Source organism: Ostreococcus lucimarinus, chromosome 7, assembly GCF_000092065.1.
Source record: "Ostreococcus lucimarinus CCE9901 chromosome 7, complete sequence".
NCBI lineage: Eukaryota > Viridiplantae > Chlorophyta > Mamiellophyceae > Mamiellales > Bathycoccaceae > Ostreococcus > Ostreococcus sp. 'lucimarinus'.
In genome coordinates this window covers 369,416-392,712 of record NC_009361.1, presented here as the reverse complement: position 1 = coordinate 392,712, position 23,297 = coordinate 369,416, and the positions used below count along the sequence as shown (strand labels likewise).

The window sequence follows — 23,297 nt, the reverse complement described above, 5'->3', positions numbered from 1 at the left end:
CGCGCGACGCCCCGAGGACGGCGCGCGAGCACTCTTCAGTCGCGCGCGATCGCACGCCTCGCGACGAGGCTCGCGCCGAGACGTCGGGTTGTCCCGCTCAGAGCGGGACGCGCGCGCTTTATCCGCAGACGGCGACGCGCGAAGTCGCGCGTTCGACGCCGAACCTCGGCGCGCGATGGGCGTGTGCGTGTCCGTGCACACCGTCGAGCGCGCGCTCGCGGACGAGGCCGAGATCGAGCGCCGATCGCGCGTCGACGCGCTCGCGCGGTCGTTGGCGAACAACAAAGGCGAGCTGTATTTACACGGCGTTCTCGCACGGTGCGATCGCGTGAATCGCAACGGACGGGTGTATCCGAAACCCATACTGCACAGGGAAGTCGCGGCGTACGTCGCGGCGCGCGTGCGGCGCGGTCGAGCGTACGGGAAGTTGGAACACCCGGCGGCTACGGACGAGGCCGAGTTCCGGGACGCCGACGACGAGACGCGCGCGTGCTGTCGAGTCGTGGATGTGTATTGGTGCGATGGAGATAGGACGCTGATGGGATACGTCAAGATCTTGGATACGGAGAGCGGGCGGGCGATACGGGAGATTTACGAGGGAGGGGGACTGGTCGGCGCGTCGACGAGGAGTTGGTCTTCGCTCGAGACACGGGCAGACGGCAAATGCTATGTGGACGACGATTTAGAGTTGTTGGCGTTCGACTTGGTGCGGGACCCAGCGACAATTAGTTTGAGCGCGAATGGATTGCTGACGCCCGTGCGAGGGGCGGTTGAAGGACGAGGCGAGCGTCTCGATTAGCGACTCGAATACTTGAACTGACTAGCGAATTTGTTGTACAACAGCTAGAGCTTAGCGAATATCGGTTCGCGTTTCTCGAATCTAGCGCGCAAACTTTCGTTTAAATCGTTGCTCATCAGCATGGCAGCGTTGTGCGTTGCGACGTAGTCGAGCCCGCGCGCGACGTTTGGGTCGTCGCGCTGCCGCAGGAGTGTTCGTTTCGTGCCTCTAAGCGCGAGAGGCGACTTCTTCGCCAACATTTTCGCGAGAGCCATCGCGCGTGCTTCAACGTCGTCACAAATCTCGCTCACCAATCCAATCGCGAGCGCCTCTTTCGCGTCCATCTCCCTGGCGGTCATCGCCAGTTCCACCGCCCTACCGAAGCCAATAATCGACGGCAAGCGCTGAAGCGTGCCGACGTCGGCGGTGATGCCCAAATCCACCTCCTTGACGCAAAACCGCGCCGATTTCCCGCAGCACACCCTCAAATCACACGCCGTGATCATATCTACCCCCGCTCCGTAGCACGCCCCTCGCACGCACGCGATCGTCGGACACTCCACGTCCCGCTCGAGCGCCGTGAACGCGTCTTGCAACCTCTTAATATTCCTCAACAAACTCTCCCGCCGGCGTCCCTCGCACGTTGCCGCGCCGACGTCGCCGACGTCGCCGAGGGTCGATTTCAACGTCGCCTCATCCGCGACGTCGATGCCGGCGCAGAAGTGCCGACCATCGCCGCGCACGACGACGCATCGCGCGTTCGACTGTCCCACAAACTTCACACACTCGGCAAAGTCGGTCCACATTTCTTCGTTCAGCGCGTTCGCGCGGTGCGGGCGCGACAGCGTAAGCACGCCGACGCCATCGGCGTCGATGTCGACCGCGCACGTGGGGCGTCGCATGCGTCGCGCGCGCGTGAAGGCGCGATGTGTCGCGCACCGCAGTCGTGACGTCGACTTGCGTCATAAAACCACGCGCGGCGCGATGCGATGCGCCGCGCTCGACGCGCGCACGGCGCGCCGATCGCGCGGTGGGTCGTTCTTCGACGCCCTGCGCGAGTCTCGCGCGAAAACGAGCGCGCGTGGCGTCGCGAAGGCGTCGAGACCGCGAAAAGTGACGCGGTGTGGATTCTTTGAAACATTCGACGGCGACGCCGTCGTCGCCGTCAAGGACGCGATGGACCTCGCGAAGAAATTTCGAAGCGCTGAATGCGGTTCTGAACACGTCCTGCTCGCGCTGACGCGGAATCGCGATCGGACGAGCAAGGCATTGCACAAGCACGGGGTGACGGAGGAGGCGACGCGACGCGCGCTCGGCGAACGCGCGGGGGTGAGCGAACTGGAACTGATGAATCCGTTTAATAAACCGAGCGCCGAGGGGTTGCTGGCGCTTAGCGATGAGCTGAAAAAGGTTTTTGAACGCGCGAGTGCGAGTGGGAGCGAGGTTGGGAGCAAGGAGCTCGCGCTCGCGATGATTGACGAACCGGCGAGCGGGGCGCGCGCGACGATGGCGGCGCTGGAGGGGTGCGATTTGAAGGTGCTCAGGAAGGAGATCACTGGAGCGAATGAGCGAGAACTCGTGGGGGCGGGTAAGAAGACGCGGAACACGAAGAAGCAGACGTTGGCGGATTGCTCTATCGATTTGACGGCGGAGGCGCGCGAGGGTAAATTAGATCCAGTGCTCGGCCGGGACGAAGAGGTGACGCGAGTGATGCGGATTTTGGTGCGACGACGCAAGTCGAATCCGTGTTTGGTGGGCGAACCCGGGGTTGGGAAGACGGCCATCGCCGAAGGTTTAGCGATGATGATCGCTAAAGGCGACGTTCCCGAGAGCTTGAAGGAAAAACGCGTCGTGAGCTTGCAAATTGGTCTCTTGCTCGCCGACACGAAATACCGCGGCGAGTTCGAGGAAAAGATGAAGAATGTCATGGAGGAGGTTAAACAAGCGGGAGATATTATTTTATTCGTCGATGAGATTCACATGCTCGTTGGCGCCGGTGGTACCGGAGAAGATGGTGGTATGGATGCCGGTAACTTGATGAAGCCCGCGCTCGCAAGAGGCGAGTTGCAGTGCATCGGGGCGACGACGATTGACGAGTACAGGAAACACATCGAAAAGGATGCGGCTTTGGAACGTAGATTCCAACCCGTGCGCGTCATCGAACCCAGTCCAGAGCAAACGCTCACAATTTTGCGCGGTTTGAAGGACACTTACCAAGAGCACCACGGCGTGTCCTTCACCGACGAGGCGTTGCGCGCCGCCGTCTCGCTCTCCACGCGATACATCAACGACAGATTCTTACCAGACAAAGCTATCGATGTCATCGATGAAGCCGGCGCTTTGGTGCAACTCACGCCCGGTGATAGTACGTTGGTTGACGAGAGTCACATCACCGAAGTCGTGGCGCAGTGGACGGGCGTGCCCGTGCAACAGTTGAGCGCAGATGAGTCGCTTTCGTTGATGAACTTTGAACAAGAGCTCGGCAAGCGCGTCATCGGCCAAGTCGAAGCCGTGCGTTCGATCTCACAAGCCATTCGCCGCGCGCGGGCTGGGCTGGCAGATGCGTCGAAACCGGTGGCGAGCATTATATTTAGTGGTCCCACGGGCGTTGGTAAGACTGAACTCGCCAAGGCGGTGGCTCAGACATACTTCGGCGCCGAAAAGGCGATGGTGCGCATAGACATGAGCGAATACATGGAATCGCATTCGGTGAGTAGATTGATCGGTCCGCCGCCTGGATACATTGGATTTGGTGAGGGTGGACAGCTCACGGAGGCTGTGCGCACGAACCCGCACTCGCTCGTGTTGTTGGACGAAATTGAAAAGGCGCACCCAGACGTCTTTAACATTTTGCTCCAAGTCTTGGAAGACGGTCGCTTGACCGATAGCAAAGGTAGAACGGTGGATTTCACGAACGCCATGCTCGTCATGACAAGTAACATTGGCAGTCGTGAGATCTTAGAATCCATGAGCGGCGAAGGCGAAGATGAGGAAAAGTACAAAAAACTTCAAACGCAAGTCAAGCGAGAGTTGGGCAAGGAGTACCGTCCTGAGTTTTTGAACCGCCTCGATGAAATTATCATCTTCAGACCGCTGGAACGACCCGAGGTCAGCGCCATCGCGGATCTCATGCTCGCATCGGTTTCCAAGCGTGCGCTCGCTCGTGGGATCACGCTCGATTTCACCGATTCATTCAAATCACTTTTATACTCCAATGGTTTTTCGCCTCGCTTTGGCGCCCGACCAATGCGTCGATGCGTGCGAGGTTTATTGGAGAACAATCTCGCCGAATGCATGCTCGACGGATTTGCATCTTCGGGCGACACCGTGAACTTTGATTACGACGACGACCAGGAGCTGATTTCCGTGACGACAGCCAATGAAACTATGGCGCGCACGTTTGACGTCGAATTCGGCTCTGGCATCGAAGACGTCGCCGAAGACACCTCGGCGGACGATTTCCCAGCCCCATTCTTCTCGAACGAAGGTGGCGGTGAAACCACCGCTCAAGCCTTCGCTTAGTCGTTTGTTTTAGGCCACTGTAGTAAATCACACGCACCGCATTTAAATCAAACCGACCCGACGCAAAGACGTCCGCAAAGGTGCCTTCGACCCCCTCACAACGAAGCGCACGAACAAGATGGGTCGAAGACGTTCCGGCGGTTTCGGCGCCCCGCCTCCGGGCAACCGAGGTCGTTTCGGTGGCGCGCCACCCCCCGCGAGGCAACAGCAACAGTCCGGTGGCTCGCTCGTCGGCGGATTAGCCGGTATGATCTACCAAGGCTTCGGTTGGGGCGTCGGCAGCTCGCTCGGCCGCGCCGCCACGGCGAGCTTATTAGGCAGCTCCGGCGGCTCGGGTTACGCCACGGAAAGCGTACCGTCGTCAGAAGCGCCGCAACAACCGAACCCGTGCGCGCAGGCGGCGAAGGCGTTCGGCGAGTGCATCTCAAACTCTCCAGACGACTTGGCCAAGTGCCAGCCGTACGCCGACTTGTTGACGAGCTGCAAGCGAAACGAATTGTCGCGATAGACCAGGCGAAGTAGAAGATGTAAATAGCGATAACGTTTTTTTTTCGTGATTACAGATCCGCCGTCGGATGCTTCCGCGACGAAGATTTGATGGATACATGTTCGTGGACGATTATTCGAGGACGAGGACTCTTCGAGGATCACTCGAGGACGAGCGGCTTCATTTGCTTGACGACTTCATTTGCTCGAACGTGACGAAATTACGTCAGGGTGGGTGTTGGGCTGTGAAAGTCGAGGCTGTTGGGCTATCAATAGTCAAGTACACACTACAAAGGAGGAACGAAGGCGAACGCGCTCGCGGCGCGCGAGGCGTCTACTTCGGCAACACTTCCGTGATCACTGCGCGCGATGCGAGCGATCCGTCGTCAGTCGTCGTCAAACTATCGTTTTTCACCGTCGCGCGCGTCGCGCGCGATCCCGATTCGTGAAATTTTGTCCCGCGCGTCTCGCGACGCCTCGCGCGTCCCGCTCGCGAAATTCAAGCCCTAGTCTTCTTCCCGCCGTCGTCGATCGTTCACGCACCCGATTGCCCGGCCTTGCCTTCGGCGTACTTCGTCATCTTGTAATACACCGTTTCGCGCGCCTTGGCCTGTTGAATCCGCGTCGCGCGCGTCGTTAGTCGATGTTTCGCGCGCACGCCGATCGATCGTTCGCACCTGGGTCAAGAACGGTTCCTTGAGGCTTTGACGCACGACTTCGCCGCACGCGTTGGCGTATTTGAGGTAACTCATGCCGGCGATGCGCCAGTACGCGGCGCTGTTCTTGGCGGCGGCGCTCATGGTGGAGACGCGCGTGAATGTGCGGGCGATCGTGGCGGGGAACTGCGCTGTGGGTGCGGTGACAACGCGACTATGCTCGCGTCGTTAGGCGACGCGAGATTTGTCTAGACGGAAGCAACGGACGATGCCGTCACCGCCGGCACTTAAGATACCGGCGTGAATGGGGATGATTTTGGAAGCGCCGAGAGAGGCGAAGGCGCCGCCGCCGCGAGGGGTGAGAAATTTCTGCGGCGCGTGCGCGGATTTGACGCGCTGCAGCTCGGCGCCGTCGAGGGCAGAACGGGCGAGTAAATCGCCGGACTGGTCGGCGATGACGACGAGCGGGGTAGTTTCGTGGTGAATTGCGGCTATGGAGGTGATGGTAGACGTTTGTGGCGGGAATGAGCGCCACAGCACGGTGGATTCGGCGTCGCCGCCGAGCATTCGCAAATCGTGAGCAGCGACGTCGCCGTTGTAACCGCCGGTGATGAGGAAAGGCCAGGGCACGCCGTGAGGAGCGACGAGTGATGGAAACTGAGAGAGTGATGTACATCCACCAGAATGAGCACGAATGACCCCAGGCGAGGCGTGAAAAGGCTGAAGGGCGTCCCAGAGCGTGACGCACTCGGGCGCCCTTTGTAGTGAACTTCCAGTCGAGCTCGCGACAGCCATGACGTTTGTCGACAGAAACAGCACGTCTTCGGTCTTGCTACCTTTAAATCCGCACATTTTACTCGCAGCCGGTTCTACGTCCGGGGCGTCACCGAGCCACAACGTGACGTTGCCATCGGAAGCGCACGCCGCAAGACGAGCGCCATGCGGGGACCACGCGAGCGAGCGCATGCTCGCTCCCGTGCCGGAAGTCGACTTTTTGCCTCCGAGCGACAGAACTGCCGCCGATCGATCTGCATTTTCGCCATGAAAATCCCACAACTGCACACCACCCATCGAAGTCCCGACGGCGAAAAAGCTTCGCGATGGGTGTGCGGCGACGCTTCGTGCAACGACATCGTTTGCTGGCTCTCGTGTAATCGCTGCTCGAGATCGCCCGACGGATTCGCTTTGAGACTGCGGGATGATTCCTGTGAGCGACGTCATGTCCAATCCTGCATGTGTCGCCCACTCGTGCTCGCGCCCGTGACCACCTCGCGGTGACGCCGGCGTAGACGCCACATCTTCTACGTGGAGCCAAGAATTCATGGACGATTTGAAGCCTGAAATGGGCGGTTGCGCTTGCAAGAGCACCGCCCACGCATCCTTGTGCGACTCGTTATCGTTTTCATTCAACTTTCGAAGATTGACCACGGATAAACCTTGGCGAACGCTGGCGCACCCTAACTCGTAGGGCACCTCGTGATTGAAGCATATGTCGTAAAAGCCGTCGTTTTGTAACGAAGCGACGTCGACGGGCGTTCGCAAGACTCGAGCTTTGGCCGATGCGTCATCATTTCCAACTTGCCTCGTCCCACTGTCGAACTCTGGCGATCTTGGCGTAGTTGGCGAGTCATCTCCTGCGCTTTCTCCAATACCGAAATTTTTCTGACGTTTCGCCTTCACGCTTAGTCTTCGAAGTTTACTGAACGCGTTTCGCGCCGTAGCTACTTTTTCCGTCGGCGATCCACTGATGGTCAAGTCTTGTCCGCTCGGCACGCGAGGAATGCTCACTGTATGAATCTCGGTCGGCAGCACAGACGGTGTTTTTACGTGCAACGATTTCACGGGTGTAGACGTGTTGAGATCTTTCAGTGTGCGTTCATTCGCGTCGAATCCTTCGAAACGTTCAACGTCCAACCTTCGGTGCAAAATTGAACGCATTGTCGCCGAACTCAAACTCCACGGCTTGCGCGTGAATACTTCGAGTGCAACGTCAGTGACGTCACTTGACTTTTGTCCCGCCAGCAACGAGCCTACGGCGAGTCTGCAAGCGTCTTCAATGGAGTCCTGCCCGCATGACTGCAATCGTTCGAGTGCGGCCAAAGGCATGCCGAGCGCTTCCAGCGGATGCAACAACGTCGCCGATGAGCACCGCAACAATGTCTTCGCATTCGAAACCGTGTCTTCTTCACGCGAGCTTGATGCGATATGCACCAGTAAATCCGTCGCATCCACAGCGTACGTTTCCATCAATGAATTCATGGATGAAAAAAATCCTTTAAAGTCGCCGGCGAGCCAACGCAACGCGGCGAGAGTCCACGGATCCGACATCGTCGGCGCAATATCATTCTGAAGCACAGGCACAACGTCACTCGTCAGATACCCGACCGTTGAATGCGTACCTTCAACGTGTTTCTTCGCCGCGAGCCGGGCAATGACGAGCGTGAGCGATAAATCGCGGTCGTGTTTCCACACCAAGGACGCCGCATCGAGCGGTTGACCGCCGAGAATGAAAAACGCCGCCGCGAATGAATATCGATGCTTTGACAGTAATGCGTAAGCATTCTTCAGCGCAGCGTCGCGATGACGCTGCTCGCTGAAATCTCGACACATAAACTCGTAGAGCGGCTTGTTTTGCGTCGCCTTATATAACCCAGCCAGCACCTTGACGCGATCGACGCACACGAAGAGAAGGGCGCAATCGTCGGCATTCTTCGTCCTCGCAAACTCTCCTTTGGCGCACTCTTCAATCAGACTTCGCAGTGTCCCATCATCGCGCAACCAAATCGGCACGCCAAGCGTTTTTACCGTCATCCAATCCGCGTTGGGGCTGTCCACTGCCGAGCCATCGAGTACGTTGTCTAAAAGTTCGACGGTCGTCGCGCACTGAGCCGCCCAAGCCAACTCTTGTCCGCACGGTCCTTCGTGATCGTTCACGCGGCGCAAACGTCGCGTGTGCCAGAGCGCGGCAAATCGTCGGCCAGGTTCATCCACTGCGCTTCCAAGCGTCGCAATTCCTCTCTCAATGTTGCGAAGCGCGTCGATAACGCCTAGTAACTGCACGCGTTCCGCTGGGGCGAGCGCTAGTTTATCCGCGAGCGAACTCAGTAACTCGGTCGCGTCTTCGGCTTCGCGCTGCGTGAACGCGTCACCATGGCCGGCTCGTCGAGCGTTAACCGTCGACGGCGATGTAGACGTCATTGCGTTTTGATCGAAGTCCGCTCCGAACGAGAATGTCGCCGCGGCGGGCGCGCCGCCGCCAAACGCTCCGAACGCAGACATGTCGAATTCGGGCACGTCCACCGTCGATGCCGTCGGTGCCGGCGACGCCACCGTGACGTCTTCGACGTCGTCATCCATGACCCATAACTCACTCGGGGGAATCGATGGACACGGCGAGTCAAAATCATTCGCGGCGAGGTACTTCATCACCGCGCGCAGAGACTTTCGCGCTCGATCCAGCTCCCCGCGCTTGAGCCAGTCGATGAGCACGCGCGGATGATACGAGGGTAGATTCTTCGATTCTCTAATGGCGCGCCGCGCGACGCCACACTTCGAGTCGTCGCCCTCAAAACCAACGGTGAGTATCACGCAATCGATGGCGACGTACACGACATCTCCGAGAAGACTCCAGGTCAAAGTCGAAATCGCGCTCTGCGTCGGCCCGGCGAATTCGGCGACGTCGACGCGCAATATTCGCCGCCACGGAGTCTTCTTGGACGCGTAGAGCGATGGTGACGGCGCGTATACCTCTAAAACCGTCCCCATCGCGGTCGCGAGCGCGTGTGCACCGCCCCCGATGTCGAACCAACGAAATATGGCTGAAGCTCGCGGAACTGACGCAGTCGCGTCGACGCGTTCCAAGATGACTTTCGAATCGCCGGCGACGGCGCCGACGACGCGCCGTCCTTCGTCATCCACGAACGCAAACCTCTTTCCATCGCTCGACGCTTCCACGTCGCGACCTCCGACGTGAGCGCGCGCCGCGACCGATGCGCCGGATCCACATCTTTCCATTCGCGCGCATTCGATCGCCTCAGCCGCGTCGGCGTCCGTCGTTTCGTCGGCGATTTCGACTTCGCCGCGCGCGTCGCGTCTCCACGCTCGACACACTCCGGACGCGTCCTTCGTCGTGAGCACGCCCGTCGTCGGGTGCACGCGCGCGTCCACGATCGTGGTCGCGTGTCCACGGAGAGACACGCCGTACAACTTCTCTAAAACGTTCGGGCGATCTCGCGCCGCGCGCGCGACGACGACGCCCAGTCTCCTCGACGCCAAGAGCACGCGAACGTCGTCGTCGCTTTGCGTCAAACTGCCTCGAATCACCACTCCATCCGCCAGCGTCAAATCCATCGCGCGTTCAAACGTCATCGATCCACGATGGGAAACCACCGGTCGACGCGCGCTGAGCGGATGCGCGGCGTCCACGTCGGAGAGCGTCCACACGTGAATCCCGCTCGCGCCGTCGGCGCCGATGATGGCGTGATCGTACAAACTATCGCTCGTCTCGCTCGTCTCCAACCAATCGAACGCGACGACCGGAACCAGCCCACCCCTGGGCGTTTGAATCGTGCACGTCAACTCCGTCCGCCCGTTCGCGCGCATCCAAAGCCTGAGCGCGCCGTCCGCGCACAGCGTCGCCAACGTCCCGCCGCGCCAGCTCGTCGCGCGCGCTCGCGCCGGATGTCTCAGCGCGTCCACCGCTTCGTCCACCGCCGCCCGCGCGACGTACACCACGCTCTCGCCGTCGAAGCACACCGCCACCGCCCCGCACGCGCCGTCCTCACCGTCCTCCGCGCTCACGATCGCGCGCTTCGCCTCGCCTTCGCGCGCGCGCCGCGTCCCCGCGTCGCCGCCGCTCGCGCTTCGCGTCGCCACGCGTCCGTCGTCCATCGCGCACGCCATCGCCCCTTCTCGCGTGAAGCACATCGCGAGCACGTTCGCCTCGAACACCACCGCCTCCTCGTCGTCGTCCGTCGCGACGCGCGCCTCTCGTCCGAACGCCGCCGCGAGTCGCCGCGTCCCCGTCGCGCGCGTCCCGCTCGCCCACGCCGCGCGTTCGCCCGTCGCGCCCTCCACGCGCAGCGCGCGCGCTTCGAACCTCCCGCGCGCGTCCGCGCGCGTCGACGCGCACGCGCGCGCGCTCGTCGCGTAGCTCACGACGACGCCGCGCGACGTTCGCGTCGTCGCGCCGTCGTCGTCGCCGTCCGCCGCGTCGTCGCGCGTCGCGAACGCGACGTCGATGCGCGCGCCGTCGTCGTCGTCGTCGCCGACGTGGGGCGCGCGGACGTCGCGCCGCGCGAGGACGACCGCGCCGTCGCCGGCGGTGCCGTCGGCGCGCATCGCGCGCGCGCGTCGACGCGACGCGCGACGCGATGGCGTCCATCGCGCCAACCGTCGGACGCGCGCGGGCGAAAAATCGGCGATGTCTAGGGTTGTGCGTCGCACAACCCTAGATGTACCATCGTGGACGCCCTCGATCGACGCGAAGATCTCGAGATCGGCGATCGGCGCGACGGCGCGACGGCGCACCTCGACGCGCGGCGAACGGCGCGAACGAACGGCGCGAACGCGACGACCGGGCGAGCGGCGAACGGCGGGACGCGACATCCGACGCGCGATGTCGACGAGCGATGAAGTCGCGCCGTTCTTTGGGTTCATGGGCGCGACGAGCGCGCTCGTGTTCAGTTGCATGGGCGCGGCGTACGGCACGGCGAAGTCCGGCGTCGGCATCGCGTCCATGGGGGTGATGCGGCCGGAGTTGGTGATGAAATCCATCGTCCCGGTGGTCATGGCGGGCGTGCTCGGGATATACGGGTTGATCATCGCGGTGGTGATCAGCACGAACATCGACGCGTCGTCGTACACGCTGTTCCAGGGATACGCGCATCTCGGCTCTGGGTTGGCGTGCGGCCTGAGCGGACTGTCGGCGGGGATGTGCATCGGGATCGTGGGCGACGCGGGCGTCAGGGCGAACGCGCAACAGCCGAAATTGTTCGTCGGGGTGATTTTGATTTTGATCTTCGCCGAGGCGTTGGCGCTGTACGGCATGATCGTCGGGATCATTCTGTCGTCCGCCGCGAGCGCGGCGACGTCGTAGAGCGCTAGTAACGATCGCGAAAACCGTTTTGTCACAACTGTCGAAGTAGAGTCATTGTAAATGAATGTAAGCGTACGACGTCGACGCTCGCTTCGCGCCGCACGTCGCGCCTCGGCATGCCGGAATCCGACGACGACTCCGACGACGATGGATTATTCGGGCGAAGGAACACGACTTTAGAGGTGTCGTGGAGCGACGACGACGACGCGCTCGCCGGCGCGCGCGCGCCAGGGACGAAGAAATCGACACCGTTGCGCGGAGCGCTCAAGTTGACTTCGGGAAAAGCGTCCTCGGACGACGACGACGACGACGACGCGCGCGCGTTCGATGCGAAAATCAGCGAAATGATCGCCACGGCCACCGACGGGTCGCCGCGCGGTTCGCCGTCGTCGGCGAAGAAGAGGGAGACGAAGAGGAGGGCGGCGGACGCGCGGTTCGCCGAGGCGACGGCGTCGCTTCCGCGGAGTAAAAAGAATAAGAGCGACGATGGAGGCGTGGGGTCGAGCGATGCGACGCTGGAGAGCGTGCAAGCGTTGAAAAGCGCCTGCGATGCGCTGGCGCAACGACCGCCGCCGGCGTACGTGCCGCGAGCGGTTGAGGCGCACGCGGTGGACGACGACGAGGACGACGAGGACGACGAGGACGTGCGAGAGGTGGTGAATAACGGCGACAAGGACGGTGGCGTAGACGTGATCGAGGGGAATTTGAATGAAGAGACTGGAAATATGATAACTGTGAGTTTTCAGTTGCCGAATGGTGACAAGTTTGAGCGGCGCGTGGGTGAGACGTGGACGTTTGCGAAAATCGTCGGCGCTTGGCGCGAGTGCGCGGAGTGGTGCGAGATGACGTGTTTGCTCGGTTCGGAACAACTCACGGTGGTATGTGACGGTGACGTGGTCAGGGGGAACGAGACCCCGGAGACGTACGGATTAGAAGATGGCGACACGCTTGATATTATCAAGCCGAAGTGATGAAGAATGTAATAGCACAGCTCGCGCGACAAAACTAAATTTAAAATTAAAAGTTGTCGTGATCGCCAGGAAGCTACGCCTTTTGCGAACTGAACACGTTTTCGCCTTTATTCTCGCCGTCGCCGCGTCCTCTGGAGAGGAACGCCTTTTGCTGTTCGCTCAACTCGCCAACGTCGTCGTCGAGGTCGGCGTCCTCGGCGACGATTCCGCCGTCGCGCAAAATGTACGCCATGGCGAGAGAAATCGCCGACGCAAGCACGACCGTTACCGAATACAGCGTATGACTCGTCGTTCTAAGCTCGTGCACGCCGAAAATACCGAGACCGAGCGCGGTTAAGAGCATGATGGCGATCGCCAATCCTCCGATGCCCCACCGTCTGTGATCACGCTCCGCCTTCTCCTCAGACTTTCTCGTGAACACGAACAAGCTCCCGCGCGATCCTTTCCCCAAACGGACGTGATCGTCCAAATACGTCGTGCTGAGTACGACGCTAGACTTTGGGCCGATTCGCAACTTCGGCCCGCCCGCGACGGAGATTCCCGGTGGTCCGAACGAAGCCTTCACCGTACGTCCGTCGTCGACGCCCTCCGCCGGCGCAAACGTTCCTTCCAGTGTCACCTCCCCCGGCAAGCACCCAAACAACGTGAACGCCACGCGATTCTCAATCTTATTAGGTGCGAACAAATTTTGCTCGAGCCCGATCGTCTTGAACAAAAACCGTCCCAACGGCGACCGAAACCGTCCGCCCGCGGGATTTCCCACTTGCTTCTCTCCGACGGATACGTAACTCACATCGTAATACCCGAAGATCTTCGGATCGTCGTTCGGCTTCACCATCGCGTCGGCACCCACGCTCTCGAGTTTCCCTATCATCGCATCCGCGTCCTTCCGCGCGTCAGCCCCCAACGCCGCGCCGCCGTCGCTATCGGCGACGAGCGTCGTCAACGCGCGCACGTCGTCTGACATCTCCTCGTTCGTTCCGAAACCCTCGTTCGCGCCCTCGCGCTCGGATGTCATCGCGTACTCATCCGCGACGGTGCGCGCGACGCGTCCGCGCTCGAGCGCGCGCGTCCGCGGCGTCACGAGCGTCGTTTGAACGCGTCTCGGCGCGGTGCTATTTTCGTCCCTGCCGCGACGTCGAGCGGGAATGCGCGCGCGCGCGGGCGCGCGCGCGCGCGCGGACGGTGCGAAAGCGATGGCGCGCATCGTGTCTCTGTTCCGATGCGCGTTCGGGACGATCTCGAACGCGCGCGCGCGGTTGTGTGGCGATAGTTCGATTCGGTTGACGGCTCGACGCCGGCGAGACGCGACGGCGGATGGCGAACGCTCGAGGGGATGGATGTTGGGAGAGTGTGTGAGTGTGATACAACAGCTCGTGAGCTAAACTCGACGCTTCGCAGCGCGAGAGATGTGGTGACGCAAAGCTGATGCGTACGGCTAATGTTCAATAAATACAGCGCCGCGGTGGACGGCGATTCTTGTTTGAGTCGAGACGGAGCGCTCGCTAACGACGCCACACGCTCCAGTCATTATCTCCGCAAATGTGGGTCCAGTCGTCGCCGGCGGGCGACCAGTGGTCGCGGCCAAGCTTGACTGCCATCCTGTTGTCGACGATAGCGGCGTATAAACCGTCGTTGGCGGCGATGATTTGAAGTTTGCTTCGACTGTGAATGCCGCAACTTTGACGCGCTTCCATCAGCGTCTTGATGTTGTTCGACAACTTTTCACCCCAATCGAAGTAGTGATCCCACATCACGCACGGCGTGCCGGGGTGAGTCAGGATGTAGGCATAGCCCATGGCGACTTTGTCGTTCGGGAACGGCCAGTGACCTTGCGTGGAGCCGGTGTCGTGGTTGTCGATGAACGTCACGGCGCGCGCCGGCCACAAGCCAATCACACCTGGAGCGCGTCCTTCACTATCGATGAGACGCCAGAACTCGGAGCGTCCACACGCCTCTTGAAGGATACCTTTTGTGGTGAAATCAAACGCGGTGCAGTTCCCGCCTGCCGCGTCAATCCAGTCAACAATCCGTTGACGATGAGCGTCTTGATTGTACTCCAATCCCGCGCCGTACGCGAGCGTGTCCCAGTATTCTCCGACCGCGAACTCGGGATCCATCGCCTTGATGTACTCTCCGGCGAATTGTCCGCCGTAACCCTTCGAGAAGTCAAAGCGCACTCCTCCAAAGCCGATGTCGTTTCGCAACCATTGGAACCACTTGGCCAAGTCGCTGCGAACGCGTTCATTCGTATGATCGATGTTGGGCGCCCCCGAGAACTCATCGCCCGTCGGGTGGTTACCCTGACCTGCGAAGTCAGGATTCCTATTATCGATGGCCCACTCACCCCAGTCCATACCAGTTCCTTCCCAACGGTTCCACTTGCCCCCAGCGCCCTGGTGCGTGGCGCAGCGATGGTTCAACACGGCGTCGAGCACGGGCAAAACGTCGTGCTCCTTGCAGTTCGCGATGAGGTTTCGCAAAGCCTGTTCAGAGCCGTACGCACTATTCAACGAATACATATTGCGCGGCAAGTAGCCTTGCGGTGCGAGAGAATCCGCCGGAGGCGGCAACCAAACTTGAGTAAATCCCGCTTGATTCATTTCGCCAAGTCTGTCTTGCACAATTTTGTACCAATCCAAGTTGTGGCTTTCCCAGTGGAAACCTTGGATCATGATCTCGCGCCCAGTCGCGATGCGCGGTAAAACGCCGGATTCTTTGACGATTTCCTTTTGCATCGGCGCGATTTCGAGGGGCGGTTCAGCCGTCGGCATAGCTTGCGTGATTTGCGCCGAGTCTTGGAACAAACTAAAGAAATCCGTCGCGGCGCTGTCGACGCTGCTCGCGACGTCTTCCTCAACCGCGAGTTCTTCCTCGACCGGGGCAAACATGTCGGTGGTGACTTCGTCTTCTTTCTCGACGAATTCCTCCACCATCGGAGCCGGATCTTCGATGGCAATATCTTCGATCTCAGGGAACGGTTCGAAGACGACGCCCGAGCTCGCCGCGAGGGCCTTCTCCAGTCGTTCGATTTGTGCAGACAAGCGTCCGATTTGCGAAGCCGCACCGTCGCTGATGGCATCCACAGAGTGCTCCAACGCGGTAAGTTTAGCGAAGAGAATATCAATTCTTCCAGCGCCGTGATCCATGAGCGGATGGATGTTGTTGAGCTCGCTCTGCACCTTGTACATCTCGTCTCGCATGCCGTCGCGAAGTTCCACGAGCGCATCCCCCACGTCTGAAATGCTTTGTTGCAAGCCAGTTGCGCGCGCCGTGGCCGATTCCGCATCGTAAGACGTGCCGCTCGTCATCGCGCTTTCCAGAGCTTCCAAGCGAGCGGAGATGTCTCGCGGTAAATCCGGGCGCGTCTCGAGCTCGAGTTGCAACTCGGCGACCTGTTCCTCGAGATCCTTCACGCGACTCGTGGTGTTCATTTCGAGTTGAGTGAGCTCACTCTTCAGTTGTTCCGCCGTTTTGTCTTCTCTGGCTTCTTGCTTGAGCAAATTCTCCAACTGCGTCACCTTGTTCATCACCGGGTGGTCGTCGAAGATGTCTTCGCTAAACAGACGCTCCTCGAGTTCGCCCAATTTTGCCGCCGTGGCCGCTGCCTGGGCGCGCACCTCGCGCGTCGCCGCCTGCGCATCGAGCCACTTTTGATGACTTTGCTTGAACGCCTTTTCAGCCTTAAGGCGCTTTTGCTGTTCCAGCTCGGCGTAGTAACGCGCCTCGGCGAGCCGAGCGTTCAAGTCGCGCTCGCGTTGCGCTCGCGCGGTGAAATCGCTCCCGTTGCCGATGAGCGGGATAGCATCCGGAATGACGTTGCCTACCGCATCTAAGCTCGCATCCCAGCCTTGTCGCACGCGCTGCATCATCGTCGCCATCGGTCGCGAAGACGCCCCGACTTCGACTTCGACTTCAACTTCGAGCTCGGGAGAGTTTACCAACTCTTGCTGCTTGCGCTGTAAATCCATGCCCGCGAGTGCGCGCTGCGCCCTGGCACCGCCTCCACCCGGTCGCCGCGACGTTCCTTGACGCTGCTTCGGTCGTTCGCTCTCCACCACCGCGGATACGGCGCCCGCCATCAAGCGGCGAGTGCGCGAGGTGTGGTACTGGGCGTCGTATCCGTAGTACTCCTCGCTCGCGCCCGGCGGCATGCCGCCGTCCGGTCCGCGCCTGGGATCGTTTCCGCGCCAGTCATCGTCCGCCCAACCATCGTTTCGTCGCGTATCACGTCTGTCCTCGTATTGCTCGCCACCCACGTCGTCATCGTACGCCGCGGTCGCGCGCGTCGGGCGTTTGAAATTCGACGGTTTAAACAGTCCCGCCAACCCGAGCAAGTTGACTCGCGCGTCTTCGACGAAATCGTGCACGCCTCCCCCTCGACGCGCGTTATCCGCCGCACCGATCACAAACGCCGCGGATAAACCGAGCGCCGCGCCGGCGACCGCGGAACCGAACGTGCTCATCACCCCGTCTCTCGCGCCGAGCGTCGGCGCCAGCGTCTCTCTCGCGCCGCCGCTCGCGCTCACGCGCGCCGCCAGCGTCCCCATCTTCGCCGGCGCCAACGCCTCCAACCTCGGCGTATCGGTATGAATCCCAACCTCCTCAAACATCATTCTTTCCAGCGCCCCCCACTGCCCGTTCGCCGGCAATCCGTATCGCGTCTGCATAGTCTTCACCGCCAGCTCCGTCGCCTCGTCAAACGTCCTATCGCCGCGCGCGCGTCTCGTCGTCTCGTCAGTCATCCCGCGTCGCGTCTCCCCATCGAACGCCCCCCATCGTCCACAAACGCCCTCCTCTCCATCCTCGTCCGCTCGATCGCGCGTCCGCCCTCCCCGTTCGCGCCCTCGCGTCCCGCGTCCCGCGCGCGCGCCGCGAATTCAAATAAACGGCTCATCGCCGTCACGCACCCATCGACCGCGCCCCCGTCCTCGATTCCCTCGTCCGCGAGCCGCTGCTGCAGTTTCGCCACCTCAACGCCCTCGCTCCCGCGCGTCAGCGCCGATCGCGTCCCCGTCGCGCGTCGTCGCCGGCCGTCGTCGCGCGCGCGCGCGCGCGTCGCCAGAGGTTTTCGCCGGTCGCCGTCGCGTCCGCGCGTCCATCGCGGCGCGCCCACGGCGTTTCGCGCGCCGCGCGCGACCCCCGCGCGCGGCGCGGACATTTCGCCGCGCGTCCGCGTCGCGCGGCGTCGCGAGCGATCGCGTCGGCGTGTGCCGCCGTCGCCGGCGCGCGCGCATCCGTCGTCGCGGGCATCGTGCGCGAGATTTCAAACGGCGAGATTTCAAACGGCCGCGATCCCGCGGTGTGATCGCTGAAAAGGCGATGCGCGCGCGTGTGTGATCGTATACGGTGTATGACTGTATGTGCATACAGAGATAAACGCCGAATGTCCGAACCCACGCGCGCCGCATGCCCGAACCCACGCCCGCGCGAGATTCGCGCGAAGCGAAGCGTCGCGCGATGCCGAAGCGTCGCGAGGCGTCAGCGCGCGGCGCGCGGTCGGGGACGCGCGCGCGGGCGGCGGCGAACGGCGCGCGACGACGCGCGACGACGCGCGAGGGCGCGCGACGACGCGCGACGACGCGCGAGGGCGCGCGACGACGCGCGACGGGACGCGCGCGCGAAGCGACCGAGGCGCGAAGCGACCGACGCGCGAATCCATCGAACGGCGCGGAGATGGGGTGCGCGGCGTCGACGACGGGCGCGCGAGGGACGGCGGAGGCGGGCGACGCGCGAGCGTCGACGTCGGCGCCGAGCGCGGTGCGGATCGACGAGCGATGGGACGCGAATTACGTCGCGCGGAGGAAAATCGGGGGAGGGAAGCAGGGGACGGTGTTCGAGGTCGAGGCGAGCGACGGGACGCGACGCGCGATGAAGGAAACGCACGTGGGAGCGTTCGGAGAGGACGAGCATCGCATCGCGGCGTACGCGGAGGTGGAGGCGTTGAGCGCGATGTCGCATCCGAACGTCGTCGCGTTCGTCGGCGCGTATCAAACGTCGGCAGAGGTGCACTTGGTGATGGAGCTCGTCGACGGGACGTCGTTGTTGGAGTATTTGACGATGCTGAATGATTACGAAGACGCGAATGAAGACAAGAAACACGAGGTGCGGTTGGATCTGATGAGACAGCTCGCGAACGCGGTGGCGTACGTGCACGCGAAAGACTACGTATTTCGAGACTTGGCGCTGGAAAACGTCATGGTGCGACACGCGCCAGACGACGCGACGGCAAACGTGACGCTGAAAATCATTGATTTCGGCCGAGTGCGAAAGCTTCGTCCGGAAACCGGAATGCGCTTACCATCGGCATCGCCCATGGGAGCGGCTTCGTTTCAGGCGCCCGAAGTCGAAGAGCGTGGTGAGTACTCGCAAGCGTCGGACATGTGGTCCGTGGGGATATTTATGTACTGGTTGAGCTCGGGGAAGATGCCGTTTCAGAACTCAGTCGAGGGGGTATTTCAAGTCCTTCGTGCGGAGTACGACAGTTTGGATGAATCCATCAGTGCGTTGACTCGTGATTTAGTCCATTCGCTTCTCAGGTTGAATCCCGTGAATCGCATGAACGCCGCGCAAGCGGCGGCGCATCCGTGCCTCAAGCAAAAGAAAAATGCCGCGCACAGGCGAGCGGCGCAAGCGGAGCAACTTCAAGTCCCGAAACACATGTTACGGGAAGCGAGACGGCAACTATCGGCGCTGACTATGCACGCAAGTTTAGAAAAGCACACCGCAGTGTTGTTAGCCGAGTTGCTGCGACCGCAGGATGTGAAAGTGCTGAGACGATGGCTGGGTATGCGCGCCGACGTGTCGGTACGGCGAGGTAAGGTTTACAAGGTGCGATACTCCGACGCTGGAGGCTCGACGTCTGGCTCAGATTCCACGATAAGAGGCGCGAGGGGATACGCAGAGGCGACGCAAACGCATGATGTTCTCGACAAGTTGTACCGAGAGTTGCACGCGCGAGAGGCTCACCAGGAAGGGAGTTTTACCGACGGTTCTAGAGAAAGGCGCGAATCTTTCAACAAGCTCGCCGACGCGTTCGAACGATTTAACATTCCCGCGGACGTAGACGAGACAGAGTATGATCGCGCGGTCTTACTCAAGTCCGCACAGAACTCTCCCGAGGGATCGCCCGGTATCGATGACACCGCCATGTCGCCCGGTTACGAGGATCTGACGGCGAATTCGGATTCTTCTCGCTCGCTTTCTGAATTCTTAAACGAAACCGCGCCAAGAAGTTTCATGGGGTTGGCACACGATCGTGGAATGATTAGCTTGGATGAGCTCATCAGCGCGTGCTTGAGCGCCGGGCTCGTGACTGTCGCCGACGAATTGCAAGGCGTACGCTCCACTCTGAAATTTGAGCGCGACGCGACGCTCGCTGAACTCGGTATCCAGCGCGGATCCGAAGAGAGCGCGTTGTTTGACATCATGTTATTCCGTCACACCGATCTTTTGTCAAAGGTCGAAACGTTGCAAATGGAGCGAATCAAGTCTTTCTGCGTCACGGACGAAGCTGTGAATCGAGTGTTCGACGGCACGGTGGCGTCGTTCATCGGCGAACGTGGGTCGCCTGTGGTTTTACCGCAAAGCATGATGCGTCAACCATCGCTTTCAAAGAGATCACAGTTCAACGTAAGCTCGAGAATGTCACACGACGGATCGGGTGATACACCTCTGTCCAGGACGTCGTCTGGATCGATGTTGACCTCGGGCAAGCGACTCTCTGAGAATTGGAAAGGCCGTCCTCCGCCGGTATCTTCCTCGAGCTCCCATCCCTCAATTTACTAGTGAGGATTATGAATTGATTGATTGATTGATTGATGTTTTCGGAAGAAAACGTCGTCGAACAAAGTATGACGATCAAAACAAGTATGATAACGAATAATAAGGTCGCCGCGGATTCACCGGAACGCGGCGTGATTTACATGTATATTTGGCGACGACAAGACGCTGGTCGCTCCTGTTTTCTATGTACTTTTCAACTATTTACGAATTGACGCACGCACGCACGCACGCACGCACGCACGCACACATCCACCAATACGATGGTGGAGTAATAATGTTGTAATCCGACTCTTTCTTTGACTCTAAAATCTATTTACAAAACGCTTTCGCGACGTCGCGACCAAATCTTATTCGCGTCGAAGCGCGTTAATCTCATCCGCAAACTGTTGCGACAAATCGCCCACCTCCGCTCGCAAATTAGTCACCGCATCCCTCAGCGCCTGCACCGGCGTCGTATTCGCGTTCGTGTGCACCTTGAGCACGATTCTATGATCCGTCGGGTGAGGGTTCTTGTACCCGGCGAACACCACGTCGGGGTTCTTGTGCAGCTCCCTACAGTTCTCGCGCCGTCCGTCGTCGTCATCGTCAGTCGTTCGCGCTCGCATCATCCCGCGCGTCATTTCGCGCGCGATTCGCGCGTCATCCCGCCGCGTCTTTCGCTTCGCGCGCGCGCTCGCACGCACATTCGCAACAAATTTCCAATCGTGTGGTCCTCGCGCTGCAGCACGAACGTCCCCGCGTTCTCCACCTTGGTGTCGCGCTCGTACGACAGCTTGCGCTCGCCCTCGGGCAGGACGAACCGATCGGCGCGGCTCGGTTGATTCATCGCGCGGCGCGACGACCGCGAGCGCGCGCGGTGAAGTGCCGATCGACCGATCGGCGGTCGCGCGACGCACACGACGACGCGCGACGCTCGCACGATGTCGCACGACGCGCCGTCCACGACCGCGCACGCGGAAGAGGACGACGCCATCTCCGTCGGGGCGCTGATCGATGACCTCAAGGTGCGCGAACGCGAGCGCGGGCGGCGATAACGCGAGGGCGCGCGCGCGATCGGGACGAGGCGATGATTTGATTTAAAGTGCGGCGCGGTGACGCGGCGATGCGGCGCGGGGCAAGCGCGCGAGGACTGACGATGGTGAGGACGCGTTTCGTCGCGCTCGACGCAGAGCGAGGACGTGGAGCTGCGATTGAAGTCGATCGCGAAGCTGGGGACGATCGCCAAGGCGCTGGGGGCGGAGCGGGCGCGGAGCGAACTCGTGCCGTTTTTGGCGGAGCGGGACGACGAGGATGATGAGTGCCTGCTGGCGATCGCGGGAGAATTGGCGACGTTGATCGATGCGGTCGGCGGGGAGGAACACGTGCACGTGATCCTGGCGCCGTTGGAGACGCTGATAACGGTAGAGGAGACGGTGGTGCGGGCCAAGGCGGTGGAGACGGCGTGCGCGGTGGGTCGAGCGATGACGCCGGGAGGGATTGGGAAATATTTTGTGCCTTTGATCGAAAGATTAGCGCAAGGTGATTGGTTTACGGCGCGAGTGAGCGCGTGTGGGTTGTTCGCGACCGCGTTTGAACGCTCGGAGGAGTCGCAGTTGGAGTTGCGTAACACGTTGACCGGGATGTTTAGAGATTTGTGCGCCGACGAGACGCCCATGGTTCGACGCGCGGCGGCGCAGAACTTGGGAAAAATTGCCATAGTGAGCTCGGGAGATTTCATCGTGAACGAGTTGCTGACGATGTTCGCGGCGCTCACGAGTGATGATCAAGATTCGGTTCGGTTGCTCGTCGTCGAGGACTGCGTGGTTTTAGGCAAGTTGCTCTCTGCGACGGATTGTGCGAACAAGATCGTCCCTATAGTGCTCAAGCTCGCCGCCGACAAGAGTTGGCGCGTTCGATACGCGGTGGCGCAGCAAATATATGAGATGTGCGACGTAGTAGGCGCAGAGGTTGCGGCAAAGGGATTATTTGACGCGTACGTAGCCTTGCTCGGCGACTCAGAGGGAGAAGTTAGAATTTCCGCCGCCGGTAAGATTTCAGAGTTTTGCTCACTCGCGGGTGCGGTGTACTCCGCGGAAAAGATCTTACCGAAAGTACACGAACTGGCGAATGATTCGTCTCAGCACGTGCGAGCCGCGCTTGCGGAGGCTGTATTGGGTTTGGCCCCAACCATGGGTAAAGACACGACGGTGGAAAAGCTGCTCCCGGTGTTTTTCATTTTGCTCAAGGATGAGTTTCCGGATGTGCGACTGAACATCATCAGCAAACTCGAGCAAGTGAACACGGTAATCGGGGTGGAGATGCTTTCTACTGAGCTTCTTCCGGCGATCAAAGAATTAGCAGAAGACAAGCACTGGCGAGTTCGATTAGCTATCATCGAATACATTCCGGTGTTAGCGCAACAGATCGGCACGACCTTCTTGTTCCAAAAGGACGAAGGATCAGACAGCGGTGATGATTTACTAAACTCGCTCTGTCTGCAATGGTTGCAAGACTCAGTTTATTCCATTCGCGAAGCTGCGGCGAATAACTTGTTCCGCTTGACGGAGATTTTCGGAGCCGACTGGGCGCTCGAATACATTTTTCCACGCATCAAGGAACTCATGTCGTCACACCACTACCTCTATCGCTTGACTGTGTTACGAGCGGTGTCGCTTCTCGCCCCAGCGGTCGGCGAAGAAGTGATTCTTGGGGAAATCTTGCCAATCATCAAGCATGCTACGACGGACACCGTGCCCAACGTGCGCTTCAACGCCGCCAAGGCGCTCTCTCCGCTCATCAAGGCGATTGATGTGGCAAAATTCCAGAGCGAAATCAGACCTATTCTAGTCGGTCTTCAAAGCGACCCCGATGCGGATGTGCGGTACTTCGCGAGCGAAGTGCTGACGTCCGCCGCTTAGATTCCGTCCCCGCGCACTGTACTTGTAAACGACACCAGCTCCAGATGCTCAGAGTATAGCTGCACTCAAAAATTACATATAAATTGTTCTAGCAAACAATGACGA

At 60.5% G+C, this 23,297-nt stretch overlaps 13 protein-coding genes across 13 annotated transcripts; 7 read left to right on the top strand and 6 right to left on the bottom strand.

The window, feature by feature from the left end:
* Positions 1 to 175: 175 nt before the first annotated feature.
* Positions 176 to 799, top strand: OSTLU_32634 (predicted protein; the record flags this gene model as incomplete). Its single annotated transcript, XM_001418885.1, has 1 exon — positions 176 to 799. One exon carries the CDS (start codon positions 176 to 178, stop codon positions 797 to 799), a length of 624 nt encoding a protein of 207 aa, XP_001418922.1.
* Positions 800 to 843: 44 nt separating this feature from the next.
* On the bottom strand, positions 844 to 1,680 carry OSTLU_16135 (predicted protein; the record flags this gene model as incomplete). Its single annotated transcript, XM_001418652.1, has 1 exon — positions 844 to 1,680. One exon carries the CDS (start codon positions 1,678 to 1,680, stop codon positions 844 to 846), a length of 837 nt encoding a protein of 278 aa, XP_001418689.1.
* Positions 1,681 to 1,765: 85 nt separating this feature from the next.
* On the top strand, positions 1,766 to 4,303 carry CLPC2 (chaperone, Hsp100 family, ClpC-type). Its single transcript, XM_001418884.1, has one exon. It carries the CDS (start codon positions 1,955 to 1,957, stop codon positions 4,298 to 4,300), a length of 2,346 nt encoding a protein of 781 aa, XP_001418921.1. The 5' UTR covers positions 1,766 to 1,954; the 3' UTR covers positions 4,301 to 4,303.
* A 115-nt stretch (positions 4,304 to 4,418) lies between these two features.
* OSTLU_16133 (predicted protein) lies at positions 4,419 to 4,808 on the top strand (the record flags this gene model as incomplete). Its single annotated transcript, XM_001418883.1, has 1 exon — positions 4,419 to 4,808. The coding sequence occupies one exon, from the start codon at positions 4,419 to 4,421 to the stop codon at positions 4,806 to 4,808; it is 390 nt and encodes a 129-aa protein (XP_001418920.1).
* A 312-nt stretch (positions 4,809 to 5,120) lies between these two features.
* Positions 5,121 to 5,971, bottom strand: OSTLU_32630 (F-ATPase family transporter: protons (mitochondrial); the record flags this gene model as incomplete). Its single annotated transcript, XM_001418651.1, has 3 exons — positions 5,464 to 5,971; positions 5,330 to 5,396; positions 5,121 to 5,146 (listed from the first exon to the last, which is right to left on the bottom strand). The coding sequence occupies exons 1-3, from the start codon at positions 5,584 to 5,586 to the stop codon at positions 5,121 to 5,123; spliced, it is 216 nt and encodes a 71-aa protein (XP_001418688.1). The 5' UTR covers positions 5,587 to 5,971.
* Positions 5,972 to 11,059: 5,088 nt separating this feature from the next.
* On the top strand, positions 11,060 to 11,539 carry OSTLU_35397 (F-ATPase family transporter: protons (vacuolar); the record flags this gene model as incomplete). The annotated part of the gene is made up of 1 exon (XM_001418882.1): positions 11,060 to 11,539. The coding sequence occupies one exon, from the start codon at positions 11,060 to 11,062 to the stop codon at positions 11,537 to 11,539; it is 480 nt and encodes a 159-aa protein (XP_001418919.1).
* A 116-nt stretch (positions 11,540 to 11,655) lies between these two features.
* Positions 11,656 to 12,510, top strand: OSTLU_16130 (predicted protein; the record flags this gene model as incomplete). Its single annotated transcript, XM_001418881.1, has 1 exon — positions 11,656 to 12,510. One exon carries the CDS (start codon positions 11,656 to 11,658, stop codon positions 12,508 to 12,510), a length of 855 nt encoding a protein of 284 aa, XP_001418918.1.
* Positions 12,511 to 12,583: 73 nt separating this feature from the next.
* Positions 12,584 to 13,348, bottom strand: OSTLU_32626 (predicted protein; the record flags this gene model as incomplete). The annotated part of the gene is made up of 1 exon (XM_001418650.1): positions 12,584 to 13,348. The coding sequence occupies one exon, from the start codon at positions 13,346 to 13,348 to the stop codon at positions 12,584 to 12,586; it is 765 nt and encodes a 254-aa protein (XP_001418687.1).
* A 667-nt stretch (positions 13,349 to 14,015) lies between these two features.
* OSTLU_35756 (predicted protein) lies at positions 14,016 to 15,248 on the bottom strand (the record flags this gene model as incomplete). The annotated part of the gene is made up of 1 exon (XM_001418649.1): positions 14,016 to 15,248. One exon carries the CDS (start codon positions 15,246 to 15,248, stop codon positions 14,016 to 14,018), a length of 1,233 nt encoding a protein of 410 aa, XP_001418686.1.
* A 111-nt stretch (positions 15,249 to 15,359) lies between these two features.
* On the bottom strand, positions 15,360 to 17,255 carry OSTLU_16127 (predicted protein; the record flags this gene model as incomplete). Its single annotated transcript, XM_001418648.1, has 1 exon — positions 15,360 to 17,255. A coding segment is annotated over one exon (1,896 nt), but the record flags the coding sequence as incomplete, so codon positions are not given.
* A 1,126-nt stretch (positions 17,256 to 18,381) lies between these two features.
* OSTLU_35775 (predicted protein) lies at positions 18,382 to 19,110 on the top strand (the record flags this gene model as incomplete). Its single annotated transcript, XM_001418880.1, has 1 exon — positions 18,382 to 19,110. A coding segment is annotated over one exon (729 nt), but the record flags the coding sequence as incomplete, so codon positions are not given.
* A 1,532-nt stretch (positions 19,111 to 20,642) lies between these two features.
* On the bottom strand, positions 20,643 to 21,121 carry OSTLU_35735 (predicted protein; the record flags this gene model as incomplete). Its single annotated transcript, XM_001418647.1, has 2 exons — positions 20,643 to 20,847; positions 20,979 to 21,121. 2 exons carry the CDS (start codon positions 21,119 to 21,121, stop codon positions 20,643 to 20,645), a joined length of 348 nt encoding a protein of 115 aa, XP_001418684.1.
* A 94-nt stretch (positions 21,122 to 21,215) lies between these two features.
* OSTLU_32622 (predicted protein) lies at positions 21,216 to 23,203 on the top strand (the record flags this gene model as incomplete). The annotated part of the gene is made up of 2 exons (XM_001418879.1): positions 21,216 to 21,299; positions 21,465 to 23,203. 2 exons carry the CDS (start codon positions 21,216 to 21,218, stop codon positions 23,190 to 23,192), a joined length of 1,812 nt encoding a protein of 603 aa, XP_001418916.1. The 3' UTR covers positions 23,193 to 23,203.
* Positions 23,204 to 23,297: the final 94 nt, after the last annotated feature.

Coding starts and splice junctions, on each gene's coding strand:
- CLPC2 (XM_001418884.1), top strand. CDS start 1,955: ATGGACCTCGCGAAGAAATTTCGAAGCGCTGAATGCGGTTCTGAACAC.